At 61.0% G+C, this 12500-nt stretch overlaps 1 protein-coding gene across 1 annotated transcript in view; it reads left to right on the forward strand.

Annotated features, from left to right (window-relative positions):
- ntrk2a (neurotrophic tyrosine kinase, receptor, type 2a) overlaps window positions 1-11298 on the forward strand; it is a gene marked incomplete at both ends in the record, with an annotated part of 73732 nt that extends 62434 nt beyond the window's left edge. The window contains 2 exon segments of the mRNA XM_080532966.1: window positions 10196-10354; window positions 11113-11298. Coding sequence (XP_080389092.1) covers window positions 10196-10354; window positions 11113-11298 — 345 coding nt within the window.
- Between the last annotated feature and the right edge of the window lie 1202 nt (window positions 11299-12500).

The following is a 12500-nucleotide window of genomic DNA, read 5'->3' on the forward strand; positions in this document are numbered from 1 at the left end:
ACCTCGCCAGCTCCCCTGGGGTGGGGTGTGTTGACCTCCGCCAGCCTCCCCTGGGTGGGGTGTGTTGACCTCCGCCAGCCTCCCCTGGGGGTTCCCCCCTGGGGGTGTTGTTCGACCACCGCCAGCCTCCCCTGGGGTCGTGGGTTTGTGTTGACCTCCGCCAGCCTCCCCTGGGGTGGGGTGTGTTGACCTCCGCCAGCCTCCCCTGGGGTGGGGTGTGTTGACCTCCGCCAGCCTCCCCTGGGGTGGGGGTGTGTTGACCTCCGCCAGTCCTCCCCTGGGGTCTGGGGTGTGTTGACCTCCGCCAGCCTCCCCCTCTGGGGTGGGGTGTGTTGACCTCCGCCATGCCTCCCCTGGGGTGGGGTGTGTTGACCTCCGCCAGCCTCCCCTGGGGTGGGTGTGTTGACCTCCGCCAGCCTCCCCTGGGGTGGGGTGTGTTGACCTCCGCCAGCCTCCCCTGGGGTGGGGTGTGTTGACCTCCGCCAGCCTCCCCTGGGGTGGGGTGTGTTGACCTCCGCCAGCCTCCCCTGGGTGGGTTGTGTTGACCTCCGCCAGCCTCCCCTGGGGTGGGGTGTGTTGACCTCCGCCAGCCTCCCCTGGGGTTGGGGGTCGTGTTGACCTCCGCCAGCCTCCCCTGGGGTGGGGTGTTGACCTCCGCCAGCCTCCCCTGGGGTGGGTGTGTTGACCTCCGCCAGCCTCCCCTGGGGTGGGGTGTGTTGACCTCCGCCAGCTCCCCTGGGGTGGGGTGTGTTGACCTCCGCCAGCCTCCCCTGGGGTGGGGTGTGTTGACCTCCGCCAGCCTCCCCTGGGGTGGGGTGTGTTGACCTCCGCCAGCCTCCCCTGGGGTGGGGTGTGTTGACCTCCGCCAGCCTCCCCTGGGTGGGGTGTGTTGACCTCCGCCAGCCTCCCCTGGGTGGGGTGTGTTGACCTCCGCCAGCCTCCCTGGGGTGGGGTGTGTTGACCTCCGCCAGCCTCCCCTGGGGTGGGGTGTGTTGACCTCCGCCAGCCTCCCCTGGGGTGGGGTGTGTTGACCTCCGCCAGCCTCCCCTGGGTGGGGTGTTGACCTCCGCCAGCCTCCCCTGGGGTGGGGTGTGTTGACCTCCGCCAGCCCTCCCTGGGGTGGGGTGTGTTGACCTCCGCCAGCCTCCCCTGGGGTGGGGTGTGTTGACCTCCGCCAGCCTCCCCTGGGGTGGGGTGTGGTTGCTCGCAGCTCCCTGGGTGGACCTCCGCCAGCCTCCCCTGGGGTGGGGTGTGTTGACCTCCGCCAGCCTCCCCTGGGGTGGGGTGTGTTGACCTCCGCCAGCCTCCCCTGGGTGGGGTGTGTTGACCTCCGCCAGCCTCCCCTGGGGTGGGGTGTGTTGACCTCCGCCAGCCTCCCCTGGGGTGGGGTGTGTTGACCTCCGCCAGCCTCCCTGGGTGGGGTGTGTTGACCTCCGCCAGCCTCCCCTGGGGTGGGGTGTGTTGACCTCCGCCAGCCTCCCCTGGGGTGGGGTGTGTTGACCTCCGCCAGCCTCCCCTGGGTGGGGTGTGTTGACCTCCGCCAGCCTCCCCTGGGGTGGGTGTGTCGTTGACCTCCGCCAGCCTCCCCTGGGGTGGGTGTGTTGACCTCCGCCAGCCTCCCCTGGGGTGGGGTGTGTTGACCTCCGCCAGCCTCCCCTGGGGTGGGGTGTGTTGACCTCCGCCAGCCTCCCCTGGGGTGGGGTGTGTTGACCTCCGCCAGCCTCCCCTGGGGTGGGGTGTGTTGACCTCCGCCAGCCTCCCCTGGGGTGGGGTTGTTACCTCCGCCAGCCTCCCCTGGGGTGGGGTGTGTTGACCTCCGCCAGCCTCCCCTGGGTGGGGTGTGTTGACCTCCGCCAGCCTCCCCTGGGGTGGGGTGTGTTGACCTCCGCCAGCCTCCCCTGGGGTGGGGTGTGTTGACCTCCGCCAGCCTCCCCTGGGGTGGGGTGTGTTGACCTCCGCCAGCCTCCCCTGGGGTGGGGTGTGTTGACCTCCGCCAGCCTCCCCTGGGGTGGGGTGTGTTGACCTCCGCCAGCCTCCCCTGGGGTGGGGTGTGTTGACCTCCGCCAGCCTCCCCTGGGGTGGGGGTGTGTTGACCTCCGCCAGCCTCCCCTGGGGTGGGGTGTGTTGACCTCCGCCAGCCTCCCCTGGGGTGGGGTGTGTTGACCTCCGCCAGCCTCCCCTGGGGTGGGGTGTGTTGACCTCCGCCAGCCTCCCCTGGGGTGGGGTGTGTTGACCTCCGCCAGCCTCCCCTGGGGACCTCCGCCAGCCTCCCTGGGGTGGGGTGTGTTGACCTCCGCCAGCCTCCCTGGGGTGGGGTGTGTTGACCTCCGGGTGTGTTGACCTCCGCCAGCCTCCCCTGGGGTGGGGTGTGTGTTGACCTCCGCAGCCTCCCCTGGGGTGGGGTGTGTTGACCTCCGCCAGCCTCCCTGGGGTGGGGTGTGTTGACCTCCGCCAGCCTCCCCTGGGGGTGGGGTGTGTTGCACCTCCGCCAGCCTCCCCTGGGGTGGGGTGTGTTGACCTCCGCCAGCCTCCCCTGGGGGTGGGGGTGTGTTGACCTCCGCCAGCCTCCCCTGGGGTGGGGTGTGTTGACCTCCGCCAGCCTCCCCTGGGGTGGGGTGTGTTGACCTCCGCCCAGCCTCCCCTGGGGTGGGGTGTGTTGACCTCCGCCAGCCTCCCCTGGGGTGGGGTGTGTTGACCTCCGCCAGCCTCCCCTGGGGTGGGGTGTGTTGACCTCCGCCAGCCTCCCCTGGGGTGGGGTGTGTTGACCTCCGCCAGCCTCCCCTGGGGTGGGGTGTGTTGCACCTCCGCCAGCCTCCCCTGGGGTGGGGTGTGTTGACCTCCGCCAGCCTCCCCTGGGGTGGGGTGGGGTGTGTTGACCTCCGCCAGCCTCCCCTGGGGTGGGGTGTGTTGACCTCCGCCAGCCTCCCCTGGGGTGGGGGTGTGTTGACCTCCGCCAGCCTCCCCTGGGGTGGGGTGTGTTGACCTCCGCCAGCCTCCCCTGGGGGTGGGGTGTGTTGACCTCCGCCAGCCTCCCCTGGGGTGGGGTGTGTTGACCTCCGCCAGCCTCCCCTGGGGTGGGGTGTGTTGACCTCCGCCAGCCTCCCCTGGGGTGGGGTGTGTTGACCTCCGCCAGCCTCCCCCTGGGGTGGGGTGTGTTGACCTCCGCCAGCCTCCCCTGGGGTGGGGGTGTGTTGACCCTCCGCCAGCCTCCCCTGGGGTGGGGGTGTGTTGACCTCCGCCAGCCTCCCCTGGGGTGGGGGTGTGTTGCACCTCCGCCAGCCTCCCCTGGGGTGGGGTGTGTTGACCCTCCGCCAGCCTCCCCTGGGGTGGGGTGTGTTGACCTCCGCCAGCCTCCCCTGGGGTGGGGTGTGTTGACCTCCGCCAGCGCCTGCCTCCCCTGGGGTGGGGTGTGTTGACCTCCGCCAGCCTCCCCTGGGGTGGGGTGTGTTGACCTCCGCCAGCCTCCCCTGGGGTGGGGTGTGTTGACCTCCGCCAGCCTCCCCTGGGGTGGGGTGTGTTGACCTCCGCCAGCCTCCCCTGGGGTGGGGTGTGTTGACCTCCGCCAGCCTCCCCTGGGGTGGGGTGTGTTGACCTCCGCCAGCCTCCCCTGGGGTGGGGTGTGTTGACCTCCGCCAGCCTCCCCTGGGGTGGGGTGTGTTGACCTCCGCCAGCCTCCCCTGGGGTGGGGTGTGTTGACCTCCGCCAGCCTCCCCTGGGTGGGGTGTGTGTTGACCTCCGCCAGCCCTCCCTGGGGTGGGGTGTGTTGACCTCCGCCAGCCTCCCCTGGGGTGGGGTGTGTTGACCTCCGCCAGCCTCCCCTGGGGTGGTGGGTGTGTTGACCTCCGCCAGCCTCCCCTGGGGTGGGGTGTGTTGACCTCCGCCAGCCTCCCCTGGGGTGGGGTGTTGTGACCTCCGCCAGCCTCTCCCTGGGGTGGGGTGTGTTGACCTCCGCCAGCCTCCCCCTGGGGTGGGGTGTGTTGACCTCCGCCAGCCTCCCCTGGGGTGGGGTGTGTTGACCTCACGCCAGCCTCCCCTGGGGTGGGGTGTGTTGACCTCCGCCAGCCTCCCCTGGGGTGGGGTGTGTTGACCTCCGCCAGCCTCCCCTGGGGTGGGGTGTGTTGACCTCCGCCAGCCTCCCCTGGGGTGGGGTGTGTTGACCTCCGCCAGCCTCCCCTGGGTGGGGTGTGTTGACCTCCGCCAGCCTCCCCTGGGGTGGGGTGTGTGTTGACCTCCGCCAGCCTCCCCTGGGGTGGGGTGTGTTGACCTCCGCCAGCCTCCCCTGGGGTGGGGTGTGTTGACCTCCGCCAGCCGGACGCCTCCTGGGGTGGGGTGTGTTGACCCTCCGCCAGCCTCCCCTGGGGTGGGGTGTGTTGACCTCCGCCAGCCTCCCCTGGGGTGGGGTGTGTTGACCTCCGCCAGCCTCCCCTGGGGTGGGGTGTGTTGACCTCCGCCAGCCTCCCCTGGGGTGGGGTGTGTTCACCTCCGCCAGCCTCCCCTGGGGTGGGGTGTGTTGACCTCCGCCAGCCTCCCCTGGGGTGGGGTGTGTTGACCTCCGCCAGCCTCCCCTGGGGTGGGGTGTGTTGACCTCCGCCAGCCTCCCCTGGGGTGGGGTGTGTTGACCTCCGCCAGCCTCCCCTGGGGTGGGGTGTGTTGACCTCCGCCAGCCTCCCCTGGGGGTGGGGTGTGTTGACCTCCGCCAGCCTCCCCTGGGGTGGGGTGTGTTGACCTCCGCCAGCCTCCCCTGGGGTGGGGTGTGTTGACCTCCGCCAGCCTCCCTGGGGTGGGGTGTGTTGACCCTCCGCCAGCCTCCCCTGGGGTGGGGTGTGTTGACCTCCGCCAGCCTCCCCCTGGGGGTGGGGTCGTGTGTTGACCTCCGCCAGCCTCCCCTGGGGTGGGTGTGTTGACCTCCGCCAGCCTCCCCTGGGGTGGGGTGTGTTCACCTCCGGCCAGCCTCCCCTGGGGTGGGGTGTGTTGACCTCCGCCAGCCTCCCCTGGGGTGGGGTGTGTTGACCTCCGCCAGCCTCCCCTGGGGTTGGGGTGTGTTGACCTCCGCCAGCCTCCCCTGGGGTGGGGTGTGTTGACCTCCGCCAGCCTCCCCTGGGGTGGGGTGTGTTGACCTCCGCCAGCCTCCCTGGGGGGGGTGTGTTGACCTCCGCCAGCCTCCCCTGGGGTGGGGTGTGTTGACCTCCGCCAGCCTCCCCTGGGGTGGGGTGTGTTGACCTCCGCCAGCCTCCCCTGGGGTGGGGTGTGTTCACCTCCGCCAGCCTCCCCTGGGGTGGGGTGTGTTGACCTCCGCCAGCCTCCCTGGGGTGGGGTGTGTTGACCTCCGCCAGCCTCCCCCTGGGGTGGGGTGTGTTGACCTCCGCCAGCCTCCCCTGGGGTGGGTGTGTTGTTGACCTCCGCCAGCCTCCCCTGGGGTGGGGTGTAGTTGACCTCCGCCAGCCTCCCCTGGGGTGGGGTGTGTTGACCTCCGCCAGCCTCCCCTGGGGTGGGGTGTGTTGACCTCCGCCAGCCTCCCCTGGGGTGGGGTGTGTTGACCTCCGCCAGCCTCCCCTGGGGTGGGGTGTGTGTTGACCTCCGCCAGCCTCCCCTGGGGTGGGGTGTGTTGACCCTCCGCCAGCCTCCCCTGGGGTGGGGTGTGTTGACCCTCCGCCAGCCTCCCCCGGGGTGGGGTGTGTTGACCTCCGCCAGCCTCCCCTGGGGTGGGGTGTGTTGACCTCCGCCAGCCTCCCCTGGGGTGGGGTGTGTTGACCTCCGCCAGCCTCCCTGGGGTGGGGTGTGTTGATGTTAGATGTCTCACTACTAGAAGATGTTCTGGGACCTGTGACAATCACAAGGCCAAAGACTACTGCTGCCTAGGGTACAGCAGAGACCTATAGACTTACAGTACATAGACATGTTTACTTGTATAGACTTACAGTACATAGACATGTTTACTTGACTTGAGTGTCTAGACTAGACTACATAGATTTGTATTGTACTGAATGAAGATGTGAGTCTATAGACATGTATAGAGTGTGTGTTTATAGAGTCTGTGTATAGAGTGTGTGTAGTGTATGGATATAGACGTGAGTGTATAAAGTGTGTGTATAGACTTGTGTGTATCGAGTGTTGTGTTCCTATGTAACTTGTTTCTAGCAGTAACAGGAGCTGACCTCCAGCAGTGCTGAGTGAGCCACACACAACACACACACACACACACACACACACACACACACATGCACACACGCACACACATGCACACACACACACACACACACACACACATCCGGATCATGTGTGTGTGTGTGTGTGTGTGTGTGTGTGTGTGTGTGTGCATGTGTGTGCTGTGTGTGCATGTGTGTGTGTGTTGTGCGTGTGTGCGTGTGCGTGTGTGTGTCTCTCCCCCACCTCCTCTCAGTAAAACTAACCACTGGGTCTGTAGCCATGGAAACGAGCCACGGCAGCACAGAGTGTGAGTTATATCAGACAGCCCTCGTGAATAAATGCTCCACTATCAGAGAGAGAGGAAGACAGGGGGAGGGGGGGGGAAGAGAGAGAGAGAGGGATGAGAGGGAGGAGGAGAGAGAGAGAGAGGAGGAGAGAGAGAGAGAGAGAGAGAGAGAGAGAGAGAGAGAGAGAGAGAGAGAGAGAGAGAGAGAGAGAGAGAGAGAGAGAGAGGGAGAGAGACTGAGGGAGCAAGAGAGAGGGAAAGAGATGGGAGCACAAAAGACACAAATAAAGATACAAATGGATGGGGTCGTGGGAGAAGAGAGGGAGAAGGGGTGCTTGGGAGGAGAGGTTGAGAGGCAGGCCTGAGTGTGGGACAGAGAAACAAAGAGATTGTGAAAGAAAGAGAGAGAGAGATTAAGAGAGAGAGAGAAACTGAGAGAGAGAGAGACTGAGAGAGAGAGCGTGTTAGAAAGAGAGAGAGAGAGAGAGAGAGAGAGAGAGAGAGAGAGAGAGAGAGAGAGAGAGAGAGAGACAGAGAGAGACAGAGAAAGAGAGAGACTGAGAGAGAGAGAGGCAGAGAGAGAGAGGCAGAGAGAGAGAGAGAGAGACAGAGAGAAAGAGAGAGAGAGAGAGGGAGACAGACAGTGAGAGAGAGAGAGAGGGAGAGAGAGAGCTTGTGATAGTTCTTGTGTGAACAGGAGGAGCAGCGATGAGAGGGATGATGATGTCACAGTGATGATGTCACAGTGCTTCCTGCCTGTGAGAGACACGAGCGTTCCGCTGCATGTGTGACAGACAGCTGCTGACAGCCTTGCTCCGCTCCGCTAAGCTAAGCTAAGATATGCTATGCTATGCTATGCTATGCTAAGCTAGCCCCAGAGCACAGCTCCTTTGCCTCTCCTGTAACCAACATGAACAGACACGGCCATCACATCTCCTGGAAGAAGACAAGAAGAAGAAGAAGAAGAAGAAGAAGAAGAAAACAGTAAAACAAAAAAGGAGGAAAAAAAAGGAGGAAAAAAAACAAAAGAGGGAGTGGGAGGGGCCTGTGTCACAGAGGCCCCTCCCACACAGCCGGCCCAAAACATCCCCAATCAAAAGCACTCCTTTAAAAAAAGAAAAACCCGGTGGCCGGTTCCCATGACGACGGCGGCGGCCCGCGCGAGAGGGGTCACTCCGCTAAGACCCACGATGCCTTGTTCTCCTCCTCCTCCTCTGAGGCTCCCTGGCAGTGGGCTGGCTACACACACACACACACACACACACACACACACACACACACACACACAGAGAGACACACACACACACACACACACACACACACACAGAGAGAGACACACAGACACACACACACACACACACACACACACACAGAGACACACACACACGTACATGCACACACACTCAAGACAACAGAGCCGTCAGAGACACACACACAAACACACACACACACACACACACACACACACACACACAGAAAGAGAGGTTTGGTGAGTGAAAAAGAGAGACATTATTCAGCTTAAGGCAGCGTGGGGGGTGGGGGGGGGGGCTCTGTGCGGGCCTGTAAACCTGCCTCTCTTAATATTTGATGAAGTCAGGATGTTAAAAACTATTAATCTGAGGTTTCCCCCCCCTCTCTCTCTCTCTCACTCTCTCTCTCTCTCTGTCTCTCTTTCATCTCTCTCTCTCTCGCTCCCTCTCTCTCTGCCTGCCTGTCTCTCTCTCTCTCTCTTTCTCTCTCTCTCTCTCGTATACGCACACACACACACACACACGCACACACGCACGCACGCACGCACGCACGCACGCACGCACGCACATACACATACACATACACATACACATACACATACACATACACATACACATACACACATTTCTGTTAAGAATCACAAACAATACAGTACATGTCTATTTCCAACGGGACCACATTGTCAAGGGTTGCCTGCCTGTCTCCTGTCTCTCTCTCTCTTTCTCTCTCTCCTCTCTCTCACGCACACGCACACGCACACACACGCACACACACACACACACACACGCGCACACACTGTTAACACATTTCTGTCGCCAGGAATCCCAAACAATACATGTGTATTTCCAACGGGACCGCATCGTCAACGGTGACACAACCAGCAACAATAAATACATGACAAACAAATCCCAGGTCAGGACGCCCGTTGGTCGCGGGCCACAACCTCACGTGCGTACTTCCTGTCTGTCGTCACGGCGATGACGGACCTGGCCACATATCTGTGTTGTGCAGGGGAGGCTGGGGGGAGGAGGGGCTTGTTCTACCTGTACTACCTCCCCCAGCCTCCCCTGGTGTTCGACCTCCCCCAGCCTCCCCTGGTGTTCTACCTCCCCCAGCCTCCCCTGGTGTTCTACCTCCCCCAGACTCCCCTGGTGTTCGACCTCCCCCAGCCTCCCCTGGTGTTCTACCTCCACCAGCCTCCCCTGGTGTTCTACCTCCCCCAGCCTCCCCTGGTGTTCTACCTCCCCCAGCCTCCCCTGGTGTTCTACCTCCCCCAGCCTCCCCTGGTGTTCTACCTCCCCCAGCCTCCCCTGGTGTTCTACCTCCCCCAGCCTCCCCTGGTGTTCTACCTCCCCCAGCCTCCCCTGGTGTTCTACCTCCCCCAGCCTCCCCTGGTGTTCGACCTCCCCCAGCCTCCCCTGGTGTTCGACCTCCCCCAGCCTCCCCTGGTGTTCTACCTCCCCCAGCCTCCCCTGGTGTTCTACCTCCCCCAGCCTCCCCTGGTGTTCTACCTCCCCCAGCCTCCCCTGGTGTTCTGCCTCCCCCCCAGCCTCCCCTGGTGTTCTACCTCCACCAGCCTCCCCTGGTGTTCTACCTCCCCCAGCCTCCCCTGGTGTTCTACCTCCCCCAGCCTCCCCTGGTGTTCTACCTCCCCCAGCCTCCCCTGGTGTTCTACCTCCCCCAGCCTCCCCCGGTGTTCTACCTCCCCCAGCCTCCCCCGGTGTAGTGGGAGGTCATGTGGGGGTTGCGTTATTGTTATGTGGCAACACTTAAAAAGAGTTATTGTGTATTGAGGAGGAGGAGAGGGCCTGGGACGGGGTGTGTGTGTGGGGGGGGGGGGGGGTCAACAGACAGACAGACTGTGGTTTAGTACCGGTGATGACTATCTACTGTTTAATGGACTAGTACAGCCTGACTGACTGAGTAGACATTAGTGTGTGTGTGTGTGTGTGTGTGTGTGTGTGTGTGTGTGTGTGTGTGTGTGTGTGTGCGTGCGTGCGTGCGTGCGTGCGTGCGTGCGTGCGTGTGTGTGTGTGTCCGTGTGTGTGTGAGTGTGTGTGTGTGTGTGTGTGTGTGTGTGTGTGCTCTTCACACACAAATCATTTCTCTTCAACTGATATTTGATGATTGTTATTGACTAACTATTTTTCCACAGAGAACGTTTGGACAAATAACATTGGACATGCTAACTATGTATCTGTGTGTGTGTGTCTGTGTCTGTCTGTCTGCGTGTGTGTGTGTGTGTGTGTCTGTCTGTGTGTGTATGTGTGTGTGTCTGTGTGTGTGTGTGCGTGCATGCGCGTGCCTGTGTGTATGTGTGTGCGTGCATGCGCGTGCCTGTGTGTATGTGTGTGTGTGTGCGCACTCCTGTGTGTGTGTGTGTGTGTGTGTGTCTGTGTCTGTCTGTTTGCGTGTGTGTGTGTGTGTGTGTGTGTGTGTGCGCACTCCTGTGTGTGTGTGTCTGTGTGTGTGTGTGTGTGTGTGTGTGTGTGTGTGTGTTGGCCCCGGCAGGTCGGAGGTCACACCATGCTGCCTATCCGCTGGATGCCTCCTGAAAGCATCATGTACAGGAAGTTCACCACGGAGAGCGACGTGTGGAGCCTGGGCGTGGTGCTGTGGGAGATCTTCACCTACGGCAAGCAGCCCTGGTACCAGCTGTCCAACAACGAGGTCAGAGGTCACCGCCAGCACCTAGCATCCTACCTCCATCCTCACTTAACAGTCTCCTAACCACCATCTTACTCACTTAACAGTTTAACCACCATCTTACTCACTTAACAGTTTAACCATGCACCATCTTACTCACTTAACAGTCTCCTAACCACCATCTTACTCACTTAACAGTCTCTTAACTACCATCTTACAAACTTAACAGTTTAACCACCATATTACTCACTTAACAGTTTAACTACCATCTTACAAACTTAACAGTCTCTTAACTACCATCTTACTAACTTAACAGTTTAACTACCATCCTACTTCTTTAACAGTTTAACCACCATCTTACTAACTTAACAGTTTAACTACCATCTTACTAACTTAACAGTTTAACCACCATCTTACTCACTAAACAGTTTAACCACCATCTTACTAACTTAACAGTTTAACTACCATCTTACTAACTTAACAGTTTAACCACTATTTTACTAACTTAACAGTTTAACTACCATCTTACTAACTTAACAGTTTAACCACCATCTTACTAACTTAACAGTTTAACCACCATCTTACAAACTTAACAGTCTCCTAACCACTATTTTACTAACTTACAGTTACTAACTTAAGATCTTACAGGGGAGGGGCTAGACCAAGAGTTAGTCGGGTTTGGTATGAGAGACTAGTCCCTCACGTTCTCTCAGAGTGTAATCCCGCCCCCCCTGGCTCCTGTGTCTCCGCCCCTGCCCCTGCCCCCCGCCCCGCCCCTCCAGGTGATCGAGTGCATCACGCAGGGGCGTGTCCTCCAGAGGCCCCGCACCTGTCTGAAGGAGGTGTACGACGTGATGCTGGGCTGCTGGCAGAGGGAGCCGCACATGAGGCTCAACATCAAGGAGATCCACAGCCTGCTGCTCAACCTGGCCAAGGCCTCGCCTGTCTACCTGGACATCCTGGGCTGAGAGAGAGAGTGTGTGTGTGTGTGTGTGCGAGTGTGTGTGTGCGAGTGTGTGTGTGTGCGACTCTTGATGAAGCTATGATCCGACTCTTTCAAGGCAATCAGAAGACTTTCCCCAACTCTCTTCCTGTTCTACTGTTCTTCTCTCTCTCTCCACCCTCCTCCTCCTCCTCCTCCACCTCTGCTCTCTCGTGCGTCTCTTCACCCCTGCTCCCTCCCTCCCCTCCCCTCCGTCCCCTCCCTCCCCTCCCTCCCTTCTCTTCTTTCCTTCCTCCACAACAGACAATTAAGGATGATTCAAAGCCTGAAGGCTCTCTCTCTCTCTCTTCTCTCTCTTCTCTCTTTCTTCAAAGGCTTTAACAGGGCTGATTGGGTCCCTCTAAACTGTAAAATGGTTGAAAGGATGAACTCTGGGTACAGACTGTCGGCTGGGGGGGGGGGGGGCCGTGGTCCTGCGGTCCTGGTGGTCCGTGGGGGGTTTCCGGAACCTTCATCCGTGTGTAAATAAAAAGACCCTCCAGTCTGCTCTGAGAGGCTCCAGGGGTGTGACCCTGTCCCCTGTCCCTGTCCCTGTCCCTGTCCCTGTCCCTGTCCCTGACCCTGTCCCTGTCCCTGTCCCTGTCCCTGACCCTGTCCCTGTCCCTGTCCCCTGTCCCCTGTCCCCTGACCCTGTCCATATCCCTGACCCTGACCCTGACCCTGTCCCTGTCCCTGACCCTGACCCTGTCCCCTGTCCCCTGTCCCCTGACCCTGTCCATGTCCCTGACCCTGACCCTGTCCCTGTCCCTGACCCTGTCCATGTCCCTGTCCCTGTCCCCTGTCCCTGTCCCTGTCCCTGACCATGTCCCCTATCCCTCGTCCCTAGGACTGTACATACATTCATGTACTCTACACCAGGCTGGACTCTGAGACATTCCTGCTCTGCTCTGCAACCTGCTGACACACACTGGAGACACACTGGAGACACACTGGAGACACACTGGACACACACCCCTCCACTGGAAACTTCCCAAGGGAACCTAACCAAAGGTTGACTCCCTCATAACTACAAAAGCTTGTTTAGGTGAAACAACAACAACAACAACAACAACAACAACAACAACAACAACAACTACTACTACTACTGAAGTTGAAGTGATGATGATTGTGAAAAAGAGGAAGAGGAGAGGACTGGGTGTCATTGTCTGTCTGTGACTGTGACACACA

This window comes from Nansenia antarctica (assembly GCF_963989245.1).
Source record: "Nansenia antarctica genome assembly, chromosome: 5".
Classification (NCBI taxonomy): domain Eukaryota; kingdom Metazoa; phylum Chordata; class Actinopteri; order Argentiniformes; family Microstomatidae; genus Nansenia; species Nansenia antarctica.